Source organism: Aulonocara sp. 'chitande type north' Nkhata Bay, linkage group LG12, assembly GCF_057382095.1.
Source record: "Aulonocara sp. 'chitande type north' Nkhata Bay isolate Kocher_YH1m ecotype deep benthic linkage group LG12, A_spYH_male_GT1.1, whole genome shotgun sequence".
Classification (NCBI taxonomy): Eukaryota; Metazoa; Chordata; class Actinopteri; order Cichliformes; family Cichlidae; genus Aulonocara; species Aulonocara sp. 'chitande type north' Nkhata Bay.
The window spans coordinates 24,188,715-24,208,153 of record NC_141355.1 but is presented as its reverse complement, the minus strand read 5'-3'; the positions used below and the strand labels follow the sequence as shown (position 1 = coordinate 24,208,153).

Below are 19,439 nucleotides of genomic sequence, written 5' to 3'. Positions count from 1 at the left end.
GCCAGCAAAGGCACAAAGTGCTGTGCACAAAAAGAGTAATATAAATAAGAAGATTAAGTGCCATAACAGCAAATAACACAACCTGTTTATTTCATTGTGTCTTGCACAATAAAATAAACAGGTTCTTTGATTATGTATGGAGAACCACTAAAAAAAATGTGAGCGTAAGTATGAAAATGGTCATTTTCAGAATCAGAATCAGAATACTTTATTGATCCCTGGGGGAAATTATTATTTTTAAACAGTTAGTGCAATGCTTTTGGTAAATTACTTGAATTAAGGGTAAAACTGCAGTATTATTATCCAAATGTTTATGAGCCTTGCTATATCTGTGTCTGTGGATTGAAGCTGTACGCTTTATGAGTATAACTTACTAACCAAGCTTGCTACATTCAAAATATGTTCCTTTTCTGAAGGCTTCCTGCCCATCCTTTATATACAGTCTGTGATTTCCTCACAGAAAGCTTCTGATACCCCACAAAACTATAAATGCCACGTTGCCTGAATGAATCTTTTTTAAAAGAACATAAAAAAATGCTATTTTTTCGAGGTCTTTGATAATGACTGTTGACATAAAATCAAAATAACAGGTTATATTTGGCATCAAATTGGTTTGCTGCTGTGGCATTTTTTTGTGCTATCTCTGTGTGACGACACACAGCAAGCTCCCCGCTCCTCCTCCTTCCTTTCACCCCTCCTCAATAAAGCTAAGTGCTGTGGCTGTAGTCATGGTAACGGCAGAGGGCAGTGGCGGTGGGTCTCTTACTTGGGTCTCCAACGTTTCTCAGGAAGAAAAGTAATCAGAGAAGTTCTGTTTAGTATGCTGAAGCAGTAGTGGAGAAATAGAGTTGGAGAAGGAGTAAGATGTAAGTGTGGGAGATGGAGGCAGGAGGGTGGCAAAGCGATGAAAGGAGAGAAAGGCTTGGAAATAAGGGAGAAGGGGGGGGGAGTAGCAGGAGAAGAAGAGAAAGAGGGAGGAGAAGGAGTGGGATGCCAGGAAAGAAGAAAACAAGACACAAATAAATATCCAAAAAGAGAGACGAGGCAGTAATAGAGCGATACAGGGGCATACGGCACTGCTTAAGACGACCACAGAGCAGCGTATCACAGTAAAATGACAAAAAAAAGGACAGAGAGGTAGACAGACAGGAGAAAAACAAAAACCAGAATAGAGGCATAGGGGGGTGGAAGGTAAAACATAGTGATTCAGCCGTATTTCAGCATCCAGGAGAGACAGAGGTGTGTGTGTGAGTGTGGGGGGACGTGTAGAGTGTAGGGACCCAGTCATGCTCTTGCGTCAGACAAGTGAAGATGAGTCATAGAGGAATTGGAGCCCCCCCCCACAACCCCATGCCTGTGTGTGTGCGTGTATATGTGCAGGGAAATAGATGCAGAGGCGTAGGATTGAAGGGGCTGTGATGACGTCATTGAATCCCCTGTTACACAATGAACCTGACAGGCGCTTCAGGAGACAGACAGGATGCCTCAAATCAAACCTTGAGCCTTTCCACACAGGCTCGGTGTGCGTGTGTGTGTGGGCGTATGGGTGCGTGGGTGGGGCTCGACTCCAACACTACAGCACATTTATTCATTTTCCCCTAAACTGATTTTATGGCCAAATGTGTAGGATGAAAGAAAATTAAGGTTTCATGCCTGACTGTTTTACGCTGCTGACACGGCCTGTAGAGGAACACGGGCAGTGAAGCAGAGCTGACAAATCTCTGAGTAATTTTTTTGGGTAGTGGGTGGTTTTTTTTCTTCAGAGACAAGTATCGACCTTGTGAAGCACCTGGAGAGGCGACAGTGAAACAGTTATCCGTGATTAAGCAAATGTGCATCAAGACAAAACTGAGAGGATGTAACACAAATTATTCAACTGCTCATTGCTCATGTACATGGCCTCATTGTACCTTTTATATCATTATTACTATATTATTATTACAAAGAAAGAGACCTCATTCACATACTGCATTGGTTACCAAGAAGTTGATGGGGCAAAGTTTTTTGCCTTTGAACTTGTTGTGAAAGTGTGCAAGCTAACCCAGTCCTATTTGTATAGTTGTGTAGAACTGATTGCAACATCACAGGGACTGAAAAGTCAAAAGTCAAAAGCAAGTAGAAACAAATAAAATGATGATCTAAAGTTTGCATGCTTACATAAGCTGAGACTTCATATCTTCTGGTTAAGAGATTATGTCATTAATGGCTCAACGAGAAAGTTTATGCAATCATCACACCACCCTACTTAGTCTCTGAGGACAACAGCCAATAATTGCTCATTTATAAAACTTACTGTAATACACAAACTATTTGTTTTTGTTTGTTTCTTTGTCTGCAAATTCTCCCTGGATCATTATCTAGAAAAAATTTGAAACAAAGGCCCCTTAAGGTTCTTATCTATATCAGATGTTATGCTGTCCTCGTGTTGTCTAGCGACGACCTAGCAACAGTGACACTTTTTAGCATTTAAGCTCCTATAATGCAGTATTAAAGCATCCCATTGTTTTAAGTTCAAGACAATAACATCTCATTTATATCCACAAAGGCTAAATTATGCATGATATACTACAACACTATCATGTTGCTTAGCAACCACTTTGCAGTGGGCTAAAGTGACCCATTTTTTAACATTTAAACAACATCTGTTGCCCGTTTTTTACTTTTCTCAATGTGATTAAATATATCAGTAAGCAATAGCATGGACAAGCCAAACAATACTGTAGCATGAGTGCATATTAGTGAAGAGAAATTAAATAAAAGGCAAAATCATCATGCCGATTTTGCCCACATTGTTTGCTTACCTGTGTGAAAGCAAAGCCTGTTCAATCCTGGCTGGTGAATCTAACCTGTGATGCCAAAAGTCTTGCCTTTTACTTTGGATTTTGCATATGAATATGTACAAATCTTCTTTGCGAGATTAATCGAATGTTAACACAGACTTTTGCAGGCTTTTTTACTTCCTCATTGTTGTTCTAACAAAACGTCAGTATGTGGCCATTGGGAATTTTGTGACTTGACAACTGCACGTTGAAGAAGTACTACCATCATATTTCCTGCTGGGTTTTTATTCGACATGAGCACCATCACAAAAAATACTTAGCTTAAACCTACATGTCATTGGCTTTACTGTATCTGAGCTGGCCAGGAGAGAACCATCACATGTACTTAGACACAAGCGTTCTTGAGTTTTTTCCATGACAGCAGAGACAACGATACGGTTCCCTGTGTAAGGTGCGAGTGGGCGGGGTTACTCACGTAAGCTCCTCCTGCATCAAAATCCCATAATGCCTTCTTTTCAACGTGCAGTTGCCATGGATACCACAGCCTCTGGGAGGTCATCACAAAGAACACACATCCCTCCTCTCTGCTGTGTTTTTTCCTCGTCTTTTTGAGGCTTTCCTGGAACACTCAGACAGTGGTCGAGGTGAAATAATGCATATTTATAAGACAGAGACTGAGGGAGACAGGCAGGCGGGCTTAGAGACAGTGAAGGAAGGTGAGAACGATTGAGAGAGATTGAGGGGGAGAGAGATAAGGGAGCAGGAAAGAAGACAAAGACTGATGACGAAGCCACTGACAGCAAAGACAAAACACAGAATGAGCCGATGACAGAGAGAAATCCAGCAACTAGGTGTAGGTAAAAAAAACTTAGAAAGCATGTTTGGTCTTCAGACTGATCCACTGTAAACACGACTTTCTTAATATTTGATGACCCCCTCCTCCCAGTGACAGGAAGACTCAGTCTGAGGCTTTCCTTTCCTGCTCTTTCATGGGTTTTCTCTCCTGTTTTCTATTTAATTCAACCCTGTTGGTGCCCTTTTGAAGTGACTGCCCTTCACTTTGTTCCTCATTGTCTCGCCAATGAACGCACACAAATACACGTACGGTTAACAAACATAAAAGGAGAGATGTTGCGCGGCAGTTCAAGAGGCCCGTATTAATATTTCAGAGCATCAGGGGAAATGATCAGTCATGATGAATAACACAAAAAGACTAATGGATATAATGAAATATATAAAAACTATCAATAGAGTAGAACGGAAAAATCTCCCCAACAAAGCAAGTAATAACAACGCTGCTCGACTTAACTGCAAATCCTTTGTTGATTCACGCATGAGTGATTTTTATTCACAAAAAAACAAAAATAAACTAAAAAACAATAAAACATATACAGAGAAAAATGAGTTTCAGACAGTTTCCAATGAGTAGGAAATTATACAGAGCCATTATGTTCTCATTTTGTTTAATGTTGTGGGCGTAATTGTTGGTTAGTTTGCAGTACATTTATTCTAATGTTAATCTTCCACGTGCAATAATAAACAGAGCTGTGTTTGGTTAGAAATGACATCGGTTTTTTTGTTGGTTTTAGATTTTTTTTAGTCTAAACAGATTATTAACACATCATGTTAGTGTTGTCGCTGCTCATAAAATGCCTTCTTGGCAGTCCTCGCTTTTCTTCCATTAATGATCTGCATCACCATGTAACACATTACAGTCACTAACAAACAGTTTGGTTGTTACTTGAATACACTTTCAGAGGTAGGTGTTATATAAGCTCAGCCTACACCCTTTCAGTTTGCCATTTGAGTTCCTATGATGAACATTAACTGAATAAAAAAAAAAACAAGTTTGGAAGTTCCTCAGTTATCTGCACGATGGGCAAAAATTCTGAAAAAAAATCGATATTAGGCTGAATTCAAGAACATTCTAGATTTTTCATCATTTTTATTGCACTAAAGGGTAAGACTGTGACAGTGAAGAGCACAATGCACCGAGGTCTATGAGGGGCCTGCAAACCAAAATTCATTCTTTCACTCATTAAAACTCACATGTATGCATTTTCTAACACAGGAAGTTAAGCAGGAAGTCACTCTTCAGAGCGCTGGATGACTATCCAAATATATTATAATACATTGGACAAATTCGAAGAAAGACTACAGATTCTTTGTTCTTCAAAGGTTTATAAAGAACTCGGTGATCACATTCAAACCTTTACTGGAGTTTTGAACTATAGAAACAGCGATTAAGGGCAGAGTTCAATCGAATAGTGGATTACATTTATTTAATGAGCTCCTTTAAAAATATTCAGTATGTTGATTTGCCATGAATTCAAAGCACTACCAAAGAATTTCAGAACCAGCAGAATAACCATGCGCTTTCCACATGAGGAGGGGAAACCCCTCTTTAGATGTGGCAAAGGGTTATAGTCAACAATGCAGGAATGCATAACCCAGATTAGAGTGGCATTTGTGAAAATGACTTTGGTATTGATGAATACAGACCACGGTCAGTTGGAGACAATAATGACCTACACAGTACATATAGACAACTCTGGACATGGAAACCATCACACTGCTAATTGTCTATAATCCAGCTGTTGTTCTGATATCCAGTTTTCATTATCAAATTATTATGACCAAAAGATTTCATTTTAATTATATCATTGTGAGATCTTTTAGAGGTTTTGGGAGGAAAAAAGAAAATTATTATTATTATTACTCAAATAAATTTCATAAATTCCATCATGGATGGATGATGGATCCATTCACCAGTGTTCATGTTGACAGCAAATTTAGTTTTAGTCATACATTTAGTCATTCACTAAAACATCTTATAGTTTTATTACTCTAGTTGTATTCAAATAAATATCATAAGATTACATTAAAAAGTATATTTTATTTGACTAAAGTATGAAGTATAAGAGTTTGTTGTGTTTTTACCCGTGAGAGTTGCTTCACGTGGTTTACAAAGCATCTTTTTTTCACTAACATCAAATGTGACGTGATTTCATGAGAAACAGGGAGCACTTCCCAACTTGTCCTTCCTTTTCACAAAACTTAATTCGTTCTGATCGGATCTTGTCTCTCCAGAATATTTACATCTGGTTTATATTTGTTGATGGAAATTTCGATACATTTCATTAAAGCTTTTTTCCTCATGAATTTTTTCCTCAAAAATTTTGGTCAATGATATTAAGGCTGCTTCGTACACACACTCACTGAGATCAGTCATGTAAAACTCATGTTTTCACCTGATCTGGGCACTAAATGGAATTTGTTTTTCAGCATTTAATCTGTTTTTTAAATATATTTTTTTTTATTTTCTATCTCTCTCCTCCACTTTTCCTTATTGTCCGATCAACATGTTGTCTGCATTGTAGTGAGTAGGGATTGCTGACCTACATTCATTTACGTGTCATTAGCTAATACACCTGTGTGCCATGAGGATTGGAGAGTGTGTGGCTGAGAGGGTCGCGGTTTGTAAACTGTTTACTGATCAAGTTGACTTTTCACAGCAGGCCAAAACAACCCTCATGCCACCAGGAAATATTCCAGCTTTGCTAACTGACCAGTCCACCCTGTGTGTGTCCTCATTAGGATAAGGATCGGTACCCTGTTTGATCAAGCAGTGTTAAGTTTATATTGTGAACTATGCTTAAATTATAAGAGTACAGTTACACTAATGCAGTGGTTCCCAAACTTTTTTTGCTGGGCCCCCCTTTGTTTTACAAGAAAAATGTTCGCGATTTGAAGAACCCAGCACGTGCTCCCGACGAAGGGAAAACCAATTCTGCAGGGGAGACCTACCTCAGCACTTGTGCAGGTGAAGCCAAAGGGCAGATATGCTTCACCATATTTTCTAGTCTTTGGTTTAGAATGAAGTTGGTTTGGAAACATATTCAGCGATGCTTCATCTCCTGATTTGCGTTTGTGTGGGCGCCTGTGCTAGCAGTGTCCAAGCTCTGTTTTTTTTGTTTTGTTCTATTGGAGCCACATGCTCCAAAAGAATAAGAGCTAAAGCAAGGAATTAAGACAAAGAGTGAAACACAACTGTAGCACTACTGAAATAAAAATATAAACCTGCGAATTATCATAATAGGAGCGTTTTAGGAAGAACAGGTGCTGAGGCTGACTTCAGTTCAATGTGAATGGACTATGCAGTATCTATTATGTAGGGAGGAATATAAGGGAGAGCTCTTTGAGAACACAGCATCACAATAAGACAACAAGAATGTTTTAGACTAAAATCCTGCTGTATTCTGTATGTTGTACACTTCATAATAATAATTTAAAAAAAAACTAAAAGACTCAAACCTGCTGTATTGTGTAGGAGTGTGTATAATATAAGCATTTTGTATTTTATATTCTATATTACGATTCACATTATGCATTGTGGACCTTCTACTCTGCTTTAGCATACTGCATGCAGATGGAGAAATGTAAATGATAAACAGAGAAACAAGGGAGAAAAAGCATCACTGCAAGAAAAATGAAGGCCTGGGTTTGTAGCGCACGAGCTGCAGAGATGGAGGCAGATATGTTTCCCCAGACGTAAACCTAAACCTGATGGCTATCTGTGTGACAGTGCACATTTTATTACTCTATTAAATAACCCCCTGACTAACACAGAACCAGGCCAAGTGTGGGTACCAAACCATTAATGACACACATAAACCTTAGAAAATGGATTGTGCTATCTGTGTAGCACAGTGGAGTGCAGATCAGTCGCTAGATTCATGTTCAGGGGAGACTAAAGTGAGCGGGGAGGTGCAGTAAGAGGAACAAATCTTGTCAGCAGGTTAAGCTTGCTTTTGATTCATTGAGAAGTTAATGAAAAAGTTAATATATTTAACAATGTTAAAACCCTGAAATCTAAGTCAGCCGTTACAGCCAATCACCATCCTTTTACTTGCAATGTCACCAAAAGTTACGTCCGATTTAGAGGACAGTAAAGTTTTATAGCTTCTGGAACTCAAGTAAAAGTAAACATTATGTTGGATGGTTTTGCTGAAACGTGATGCTGTTGCTCACATGTGCAAATGCTTTCTGTTCTCGAGAATGTGCATATGCTACTTAGTCACCAATGTACTCATTACTTAATGCTTTGCTATAGCATGCTATCTATCACATTTAACTAGTGCAACTCAGTTTGATAAGTGCTTTCCCAAAGTTGCAGCGCCAATCTGCAGAGTGTAGTTACATAAAGGTCATTAAGCTACAGGAGCAACTAATGCAGCATATTCTATTGAACTGACTTTATGAGGGAGTTGGGCTGGAAACCCGTGTAAGAATGTCTAAAACGCAGGGTTATTAAGAAAAATCAAGTTATTACAAAAGAAAATAAAACCTTAACTGTGTGGTATTGATTTGATATCAGTCATAAGTGGAAAATCTTATCAAAAGGTGATAAATGTTCATTATAATTTTAATATATTTCACATGTAAAAACAAAAAAGTTACCTGAAACCTCAGTTTAGCCCAAATATGTTGTTCTGTGACTTACATGCTGTTTTTTTCACTCATGGGTAATTGGTTTGATTTAATGACTTCTCTCTCTTAAAATAGTGATTATTAAAAAAACATTTGGATTTGAGATGAGTTTCTTATCGTTTTGATTTTATTACTTAGTTGCTGAATAAGTCATCTTTTTTTCTCCTTTTGTTTTTCTCAATTTTAATGTCTTGCAAAATAAATAGCTTGGAATCAAAATTCAAACTTTTAGGTAGCATTGGATATCGCTGCTGTCAAACACTATTATCTGTTATCGCTATTATCGCCCTTTCGTAAGTATCCGGAGGTATCACTCGTCCTTTTTTTTTCTGAAAGTCATGCTTTGCTCGCACTCTGTGTCTGACCTCCCTGATTTTTCAGTCAGAGAGTAGATTTAGTCTGTCATCATGCTTGCTTGTGTCTTTATATTCCTCATTTTTCATTAGGATGTGGTTTCTGAGTCTCTGAAGATTTAAACTGTTACCTTGAGATTTAAAGGGGGGGGGGGGGGTTGGATCCACCTTTAGACTTCTTTTTGCTTGATGTTGGCGTAAGTGAAAACATTTTGTAACAGGAAAAAAATCTAATAAAAACAACCTGTTATTAGATGGAAAAAATGTGAAAATATTTCACCTGTACACAGTGCGTAACTTTAGCCAAGAGCTAATAAAGAAAATATAATATATTACGTACAAGTTTTGTCATAAGGTTATTTTTGCACCGTTAAAGGAAAAAGAGAGATAAAAGAAGAGGGATTAAAAGAAGATTCATTATAATTTAATCAATTTAATTAAATTAATTAAATTCATTAAACACATATGTATTCATGACACATTTTCATGTTATTCTTTTTTATCTTCATTGTATCACTGTAAGTAATGAGATGGCAAAATCAGCTGTTCATAAACACCAAATAAATGAATTTAGCTGTGGTTGTTTAACTGATGTGATCCATGTGTAAGCTCAGCTGTATATGTGTGCAGTTGTTGTTTAAGGGGATATGAAGCAGTTTATATAAGGCGCACTGTCGATGAATCTGTTTTCATACAGATCAGATAAGTCAAACTTTACTCAACTCATTCTTCATGGTTCCTCCACTTCTGTACCATTGATTTGTTAATGTTGAATTCTCCTACAGTTGCTCTATTCCCATGTTGTTGCAGTATATTAATGACTAACCTCATATGGGGCGATCGTGGCTCAAGAGTTGGCAGTTTGTCTTGTAATCGTAAGGTTGCTGGTTTGAGCCCTGGCTCGATCATTGGTCATTGTGCCCTTGGGCACACCATTGCCTACTGGTGGTGGTCAGAGGGCCCGGTGGCGCCAGTGTCCGGCAGCCTCGCCTCTGTCAGTGCGCCCCAGGGCTGCTGTGGCTACAATGTAGCTTGCCATCACCAATATGTGAATGTGTGTGTGAATGGGTGGATGACTGAACGCAGCATTCATCCTCCAGCTTCACTGTTTATGTTATGCTAACATAGCTGTGTTGCTAGCGATCATGTAGCACATTGTTATATACCAGCTAGTCCAACTTCAGTAACCTACAAAAGTCACTGCTGTTTAGTTTTCTGTCTTCATTTATGTTGGAAGTGATATCAGAGCTGTATGTTTTAATTTTTTCAGAAATCACTCAGTCAGAACATGCTATATCATGTTTAGGTTTAGGTAACTAGCAAAACTAGCGAACTAACTTCCCGCTAACGCCGTTAAATTGAATAAATTTAAATTCTAGTGGTACGGATGAAGTCATAGAATCACTCTGATTGATATTTTTGGATAAAGTTCAAAAATAAAATCATCTATCTGTTACACTAACCTGCCATAAGCGACAAGACATGTACCACATTCAGATGAATGAGTCTGATGATGTTTTGTCTCCAGATTTATGACATTTTAGTAATGAAGACTTTGAACGTCCATCGCTTTATTATCTCAGCCAGAGTTAAATTATTTAATGTAAGATTTGTATCTGCCAAAGGAAGCGTCTGACTTGTTTGGGTCTAGATTCAGTGAAAAAGCCCTCCTGGCTCCAGGAACCAAATTTTCTTTTTATAGGCATCGCAAGAAGGATTTTATTCCATTCTTTGAAATGGATGATGCCATTATTTGTGTTGATGGTAAAGGTCTTTTGGGGGCAATGGGTTGTGAGTACTGTTACGGCCCTAGCCTCTCTCTCTCTCCTGAGGGTGCCTGTGTGGGCGTGTCCCACTACCTCCCCTGCCTGAGATGCCACCTTTCCCTCCTGTACAGCTGACTCCCATCAGCAATTAAGGGTATTTAAGCCCAGAGCAGGGTGAGCTCTGGGCCAGAGTGCCATTTTGTGTGGGTCCAGCTAGTGAGCTGAGTGTCTTGTGGTTTCCAGCTAGTGAGCTGAGTGTCTTGTGGTTTCCAGCTAGTGAGCTGAGTGTCTTGTGGTGTTTCCAGCTAGTGAGCTGCGCTTTCCTTTTGACTTTTTGCCTTACTGACCGACGCCTGAGTTTTGTTTGTTTCTTTTATGGTGATAACGGCTTGTCCGTCTCTTTTAGTTGAATTACTTCAATAAAACTGTTTTATTTAACTGTTTTGCCTCCCTGACTCCTTTTTCTGACCCGGTCACTTTTGTTACTTCCCCCTCCCCGCCTAGACCCCCCCCCCCCCCCCCCAGGGGAACGTAACAGTACAATGCAGTTGGAGTGGACTGTTCATCGACAAGTAGAGAAGCCAGCGTATATTAAGTAATATTGTTTACTGGTATTTTTGAACTTAAATTTAAGGTCAATTAATGTCAGATATATTCTGGCAAACAGCAGACATTTTATTCCTTGATGCAGGGCGGGGAAACAGAATATAAGATGCTTCTCAGCTTTCACAATCCGACCGTACTTCATACTTTCTGTGTGTAACTGTGTCTCTGTGTGTGTGCTTTCAAAGGTTGGAGGTCATACCATGCTGCCCATCCGCTGGATGCCTCCTGAAAGCATCATGTACAGGAAGTTCACAACAGAAAGTGATGTTTGGAGCCTCGGAGTTGTTCTCTGGGAGATCTTCACCTATGGAAAACAACCCTGGTACCAGCTCTCCAATAATGAGGTATACAAACTTTTATTATAAGTGCAATAGTTTCTTCTGCAGGTGCACGAAGACGTTTGTGATTCACAATTATATAAACGACCTGGCTTAATAATTAACATACTTTTTGCAGTGTTTTTAAATTTGTTGAGTGATCACCAAGTCCTGGTAATTCCAGCATTAAAGTTAAAGTAACAAAAGTTCTGTAAAAGTTGCCTTGGAAGCACCTTCTTTTTAATAAGTGATGCTGAACAAGCTGTTGCAGCCCCGAGATATGATGAAACAGCCCTTCAGTAAAAGTAAGGCTAAATATTTGATCTGTTTTGTGTGCATGTTTCTCATAGGTATACACCGAGTGAGTCTTTTGTTCTGCGTCATCTCCTCACTCATAGAAACTCAGTAAGAATGACTTCATGACATGGAGCAAGCTACTCGAAAGAAAGAGAAACAAAACCCAGATGAAAAATCTGCCGGGGCCGTTTCTTTTTCCTGAGTCTAGCAGAAGTGTAGCAGTTGTTAGACATCGCGCCTTTTAGATTTTTTAGATATTAAGAGTATTTTCTTGATTCCTCTTACTTACTGTATAATGAAGTTGGAAGTAAATGGCAATTTCTTAAAGCCACACGTGGTAATATAGACTTTTTCTAAATAACATAATTTGTTTTAAACACTCAGATGTTTTGAATTTCCAGAATTGACAACTGCCTCTATCAGAAAGCTGTGGAAAATTAAAATAAGGCTGAATTGTATGAATGACTCATTTTAAAATGGCTAAACAATCTACTTGCTCAAATTCAATCAGATTGTGGAAACAACAGCAACTCCCTCACACAAAGAAAATCAACTTAACCCAGAATTCGAATCAATTTTCCGGAAAACACAGCAGTGTCACAGCCTTCAACCCCTCGTCTTAACCTTAGCCTTACCAGCATGAACCCTGGGAGAGCCCTTAACTCTGGTTACATCCAAAAAATTAACCTTTAGCCCTTTCACTGTCTTCTTTTACCCTTTATGTCTGTCTATCCTCTGCTGTATCACAGCTCACTCGCATCGTGAATGAAATGTGATGCTCACATATCTTTTACACAGGATTTAAAGTTTTGATTGGGTCCTTTGTAATTTTAGATATTGAAATACTGCCTGTGCTGACTACAAACAGTACAATCACCTGACACTTTGTTAGGTACACTTATTTATGGGCTTGTTAATGTAAATATCTAATCAGCCAGTCGGCCGCTGCAGCTCAATGCATTTTGGCATGTAGTCATGGTCAAGATGAAGCTCAAACTGAGCATCACAACTGCTGATCCACTAGAATTTTTCTAAGGGATCAAATAGAAAACCAAGTGAGCTGCACCGTTAATGCCAAAGGTTGGAGCAGAATGGCCAGAATGCTAACAACTCAAGTAAATGCTCATTACAACTAAAGTATGCAGAAGAGGCCTCACACAACACAACACATTGTGTTGTTGATTTGGTGCAAACTACATGAAAGCATGGACATATCCTTTGTATCAATGATTTAGGCTGCTGTGTGTCAGGTAAGGGTGTGGAGGATAATTTGTTGGCACACTTTCAGCACCTTAACATCGTATAAACACCACAGCCTCACTGAGTATCGTTGCTGACCCTGTCCATCCCTTTATGATCACAATGTGGTGATCTTCTGCCTGCTGATCCCAGCAGATAACACATCATGTCATAAAGCTCAGATCATCTCAAACTGCTTCCTTGAACTTGACAGTGAGTTCATTGTACCCCTGGTGTCACTGACCTCCACAGTCACCAGATCACAATCCAATAGATCAACTTTGAGATGCGCTAGAACAGCGGATTCACTTCATGATTGTGCAGCTGACAAATCTGAAGCAACTGTGTGATGCTGTCATGTCAAAATGGACCAAACTCTTTGAGGAATGTTTACAGCACCTTGTTGAATCTGTGCAATGAACAATTAAAGCAGTTCTGAAGGTAAAAGCAAGGTGCATCTAATGAGTAGGTGTTTACACATGCATGTTGTAAATCTGACTTTCCCCTCACGCTGGTGTAGAGAAATTGCAGACTTTGTCTTGAAGACTTCTCTGGCATATTATTTCTCGAGTTCAGTAAATAATTTATTCGCTGTGACATTTTCACTTGGCAGAGCAGATGCTCCATCATCTTAACTGGAGTTTGAACACTGAATTTATTTTTTCTGATTTGTTCTTTACTAAATGGGACGGGGCTTCTTCTCACAATTAACTTGATGCTTGTCTTTCTTTCGCTCTGTAGGTGATAGAGTGTATAACCCAGGGCAGGGTGCTGCAGCGCCCTAGGACCTGTCCTAAAGAAGTGTATGACCTGATGCTGGGCTGCTGGCAGAGAGAGCCACACATGCGTCTCAACATTAAAGAAATCCACAGTCTGCTCCTCAACCTGGCCAAGGCCTCGCCTGTGTACCTGGATATACTGGGCTGAACGCAGAAGGAGGCTGAAGAAGGGTTTTAGCTGTGTGTGTGCGCGACATGTGTGCATTTATGTGGGGATGGTCGCTGAATGTGAACGCGAATGCATATTTGTGGTTGCGTGCATGTGTGTGCGAGCTGCAGGGTGCGAAGCTCATACAGGTGTGCGTGTGTGCAAGGTGCCGCTGTACAGGATGTGAAGCTATTATTAAACTCTCAAAGGCAATCAAAAAATTCCTCAACTGATCCCCGATCGCCTCTTTCTTCCCTGCCGATGTCCTCTCCTTTATGCATTTCCATCCCCCTTCCTTACCGAAGAGACATTTAAGAGTAATTTAACTTTGGAGTAAAAAGAAAAACAAAAAAACCCAAAAAAAACAACAGCATCTCACTTATTTTCAAATGCTTTAAACTGACTGGAGCTAAACTGATGAAACCTAATTTAAAGGACTTTTAAATGACTCATTCCCTGCTGCCTGTTGGACAACAGGACTCGTTTGAACATCCGCAAATTTCGAGGAGACGTGGCGAGGGGAGGATTTCCAGAAGCTTCGATCTTTTGCGTGTAAATATGAGACTGGCGAAGGAAATGGCTCTGAGAGATGTCGAGCCATAAAGACACTGTGTTTTCCCCGCCCACCCTGTCGGTTTGTCTGTCTTTTTGTCTGTCTCTCACAAATGCATATCAGTATTAATGTCTGCGTCCATCCAACAAGACTACACAGGCAATGATTAACACGTTGGTACACATACAGTAAATTGCGTGTGACCAAATAATGACTGGAGAAAAAAAACAGTAAACAGAATCTGCTTTCCTGTCACACAAAATTAGGAGATGTGATGAAAAGATCATTTCTGGTCGGCCAATTTTGCTGATGCAAAAAAAACCCAAAACAGCGGCAGCTGAGGCTGATCTGAAATGCTGTGGTGACGGAATAATTCAGGAGTATGGCGGAGGAATTGTGCGATATTTAATCGTGAGTAATACAAATGTAAAAAAAAAAAAAAGTGTCTGATCTACATTAGCTGCTCATTATCCGCTCTTGTTCTGTTGTTTTACTCAGGCCTGTACTGCACTGTCATACAGCACAGGGTAACATGAGGACTACTCCCCCAACCCCCTAAAGTGACAGATGCTTCACCTTGTGATGTCAAGCGCTCATGTCAGAGGTCAATTGATTCATTTGTCCACAGCTGTCCAACAATCGCGAGATCATGGCGTTGGGGAGGGAGGCGTAAAGGTTGCCTGGGGAGGCTCGGGGTTTGAGTGGTCAGATGACGGTCAGATGTGTGGGTGGCGGCATTGTAGAAGGTGTGGTTCATTTGGTCAACCCATATTAAATCATCAAAGCTCTCAGCACTTAGACATCCTTGAAAACCACATCTGCGCTACAGGGGATGCACACGAGAACACACACACACAGTGTATACTTTATCCCATCATCCTTCCATTGCTATATCCTCACACACACACACACACACACACACACACACACACACACACACACACACACACACACACACACACACTGAAAGTCACTCAAAACTGTCCAAGAAGGAAATTGAATTGTGCATGTTTTATTATTTGAGCGGTGCAGTGCTTTAGCCAGGCCCCGTGCTCTGTAATGGTGTAATGTATATTTCATTACAGCCTAATGGGCTCCATTAGCACAGTCTCCTCACAGACATTCAAGACTTATTGTTTTACGGCCGAGAAGCAAGGGTGGAAGGATGGAGAGGATAGAAGAGGTGAAGGAGAAGAAAACAAAAGTAAGGGGCCCGGAATGAGGAGCAGCAGAGGGGAGAAATGGGAGGAGAGGTAATAACGCATGGTGGGAAGAAATGGAGAGGAAGGGAGAGAGTTCAGATCGGAAGCAATGGGGTAGAAAGGAGAAGACGATGGGAGTGTGACGGTACGGATGGGTCATGTGGAGAAAGATGAAGGAGGAAGAGGAGACAGTTGAGCGGAAAGGCAGAGGGAGAGAGTGGCGGAAAGAGAGGTGTAAATGTCCCCGGGGAGAAGGTGAGCGCGAACATCCCTCATTACTGTAGCCTGCAGATGTTCTGTAAGCCACAACTTTAACTTCACACTCTCCTCACATTCCTACAGCTGCCCTCAACCACATTTTACACACATGCAAACTTCCCCACACACATTTTACTGGCAGTCCACCAACAGCTTAAACCGAAAATAAACTCAATAATGTACCACACATCCCCATTATTGAGAACCACTTCACTCACTTACAGTACAGCTCAGATATCTGAAAGCTTACAGACGCACTGTATATACAGCATCTCGTGCATGCAAGGAGACACATTCTGTGTTTGTTTTTTTGCATTTTACTGGGGCATATTTATCCTTTACAGATATATGAGGTACAAAAAAACTAAAAAAAAACAAAAAAAAAACAGTCATAATCACTGCGGTTTCACTTACAGCCATTTTTAATTCGATGTCTTCTTGTTTATTAACAACAGCACTTGATGGTATTGGTGTTTGTGGATTTTGAAAATGTTGATTTTATTGATTTCTAGTATTATTATTTATAAATTAAGAAGCATTTTGTACATTTCTTTCTATAACTGAAGTTGCCTTTTGCAACTACAACTTGACTGAAGTTGAACGCTGGTTTAGTTGATTACATTTTAGCAAGATAATCTTGAGTGTATATGTATTTTTTATGTCAGGCTCCCTCTAAACAGTTACTATGCCTGTCCTCTTCGTGCAGCCCGCTGCACAACAGGGATGGATGTTTCATCAGTCCGTCACTTTTCTAGATTTAGCTCGACATATTGCGAAATTATTGTCACCTGTCAGCGCTAAGTGTGAGGCTTAATGGAAGAAGCATCGACAGTACGCACTAACAAGGCTCTCAGAATCCATCCCTGCTGTACAGTCACTGAGTGAGCACACTCGCAAACACGTTCAAAAACTTGCCACACAATAACTCTGTGCAATAACAGAGGGCATGGTATGTGAGGGCCTGTGTGTGAGCTGGAAATAAAAAAAAACCTAACTGTGAGAAACCAATGCAGTGCGTATGAGAACGCCTCTGGTGTCAAAAGAGTAGCGTACGTTGAAGAAAGTTCAGCTGGCTGCACCGTGTGTGCACGTACCCGCTGTGTTTCCTTTTCTTTCTTTTTTTAACAAAGTAATGAACTGTGTCAAGTTGGACAGCGGTGATGTTTTGATAGTCGCTGTGAGAGGAAGAGGCTGTGAGAGAGGTGTTTGCTAAGACGAAGACTGGCCAGCAAAGATCGACTTCGCGTTGATGCCTCACATCACAGAGATTTCAGCAAAGGGGAGACGATAAAAAAATAAAGGGAAAAACAACAACTGCTGTATGACCAGACACCTCAGACGAGGAGGGACTGACAATCACAGACTTCTTTCTCTCTCTTATTCAAGTGACCTACTGTAAAATAGACTATTCAACCAACTTTCCTCTTCTATGCTGCCTATACTGTATGTGATAGTCTTAAACTTTGGTCTTTAGAAGTGCTACTTTTCCTTTTTTCTTTCTTTCTTTCTTTCTTTCTTTCTTTCTTTCTTTCTTTCGTTCTTTCGTTCTTTCGTTCTTTCTTTCTTTCTTTTTGTAAAATGAAATAACAGCAAGAGGAATGAACAAAAATACAAATGTACAAATGTGAATAAGCTGCTGAAAGAAATAAGCATCGCTAACTACTGTGTCCCAGACTGTGTCGGTATCTAGATTGTACTATTTTCTTCCTTTGTTTTTGAAGTAGAGGGCAGAGAAATGGGAAGCTGCACTGGACTCACAAATACACAAGATGACATACAGCAGTCCCCGGGATTCAGAGTGATGCTTGCACATTCTCTCGGGGGGTGTTTGCGTGCGTGTCTGTGTGTGTTTGTGTTTGTGTCTGTGTGTGTGTGAAGAAGGCTGATTGATGCCAGAGTGAGTCAGGAGGGATCTGGAGGCTGGGTTTTAGACTCAAGTTCAAATGCAATGAGATTCAAGACGAGAATCACCGATTGATTTGTTGTCGCTGTTCACCAATTCATGATAAATGGCTTTCCCCAGTCGTGTAGGACTGTGGTGTGTATTATGGCAGCTAAGATTTATGGAATCAGTCAATTGCTTTATTTATGACTCCAAAATCAGCCTTCTTCTCTACGCAACTTACTAAAGCCTGGTTTTCACACAGGTATATCAGCAATAGTAACTGATATTTTCCTTTATTGGTTCTCCTCACTTTTACGTAGTTTGCGCTGAGTTTGGGCTAAACCATGTGACTCAGTGGACCAAAGCATATATCTCATACAGTAGATACACATCGCAACTTTGAGTATGCTTTGATCCATATCACATTTAATCCCTTCTCTCTCTCACAACCCCAGCATCACAGTCTAAGCTAATAGAGCTAAAACATCTTAAAGGTCATCTCTGAGATTACTTTTGTGCTTGGATGCTTCTGGAGCCTGTACGCCCTGAAAAACATAATACCACAAAAACTGCTTTGCTGCATAGAAAAAAATAGCATTGAGGAAGAAAACTGTGATTTGCTATATGCAGTATTTTTTATTTATTTATTTATTTATTTTTTGGTATAATTTTTGGGGTTCTGTGCCGTTTGTTTCTTGTGTTGAGGAAGGTTTAACCACTGCTATTGTGGCAGGAGTGGAAGAAAGAGAGGATGTTTTTTGGATTGTCAGAATTTTTAAATGGGATGGTGGACAATATGTGTATGGAAGATGTGTTAAAATGTTACTTGTTTGCCTACAGATGCTCTTCAAAATGTAAGAAACGTGTATTGCAAAGCACACAATGTTATTAAAGCTGGAAGTGTTCTGTCTGATCGAGATCACGAACGTTTATCTTTGCAAGCAGTGTTTTGGGTTTTTTTTATTGGTACTGGAAAGAAAACGTCTGGATGTCCACATCTGTGCCCTGCTGGTTCAAACACACACACACACATTAAATTCACACACACATACAGACACACAAACACACATAGAAACACAGACCAGAGGGAACTTGTACAGTCATACAGTTGCGTGGTGAAAATGGTCATAGTGACTCATGATGGTGATGATGGTGATAATATGACTTCTCTCTGAAGGTGGACCAGTCTGTTGTGATATAGTGTAATTAATAAAAAGTGTTATGTCACATCAAAGTTCCTGCAAGTGATTATACGGACATGTTATACACATATGTGTGTGTGAGAGAGAGATGAATTCAGAAGTACTCAGGCATGCTCAAGGCAGTGTAAGAAAAGCAGAAAAATATGCCCAATTGAATTGAGTGATAGAGCTCGAGTGTCCGAGTGATGCTTCATCTCTCTCGTTCTATTAATCCCAACATAAATCCAGCGTCTTTTAAGGGAGAAAAAAAACTTACTTGGTTTGCAGATTAGAAGCAAGCCGAAGGCTTTTGTGGGGAATTGTGCGAGCAAATTGGACAGGAGCGTGTGCCTAAATCCCTGATGCAATTAGGCAACAGCTGAATTAATATCTCCTTTTTACACAGAGCTCTGTCTACAATTTATCTTTTAATAAAAATGTCGTTGGGAAGGAAATAAGAAATGCAAAAATTCACCTTAGTGTAAGTGTGTGTGTGAACTGTGTGTGTGGGAGATACTTAGACTTAGCATACTGCCTGGGTAAGCAACAGCCAGGTGCTGCTGATCAAATGAGGTTGATTAACTA

General features: G+C 39.9%; 1 protein-coding gene across 1 annotated transcript in view; it reads left to right on the top strand.

The window, feature by feature from the left end:
* ntrk2a (neurotrophic tyrosine kinase, receptor, type 2a) overlaps positions 1-19,124 on the top strand; it is a 108,314-nt gene extending 89,190 nt beyond the window's left edge. The window contains exons 19-20 of the mRNA XM_086314547.1: positions 11,181-11,339; positions 13,590-19,124. Coding sequence (XP_086170673.1) covers positions 11,181-11,339; positions 13,590-13,775 — 345 coding nt within the window. The 3' untranslated portion in view covers positions 13,776-19,124. The remainder of the gene's footprint in view (positions 1-11,180; positions 11,340-13,589) is intronic.
* The last annotated feature ends 315 nt before the right edge of the window (positions 19,125-19,439 follow it).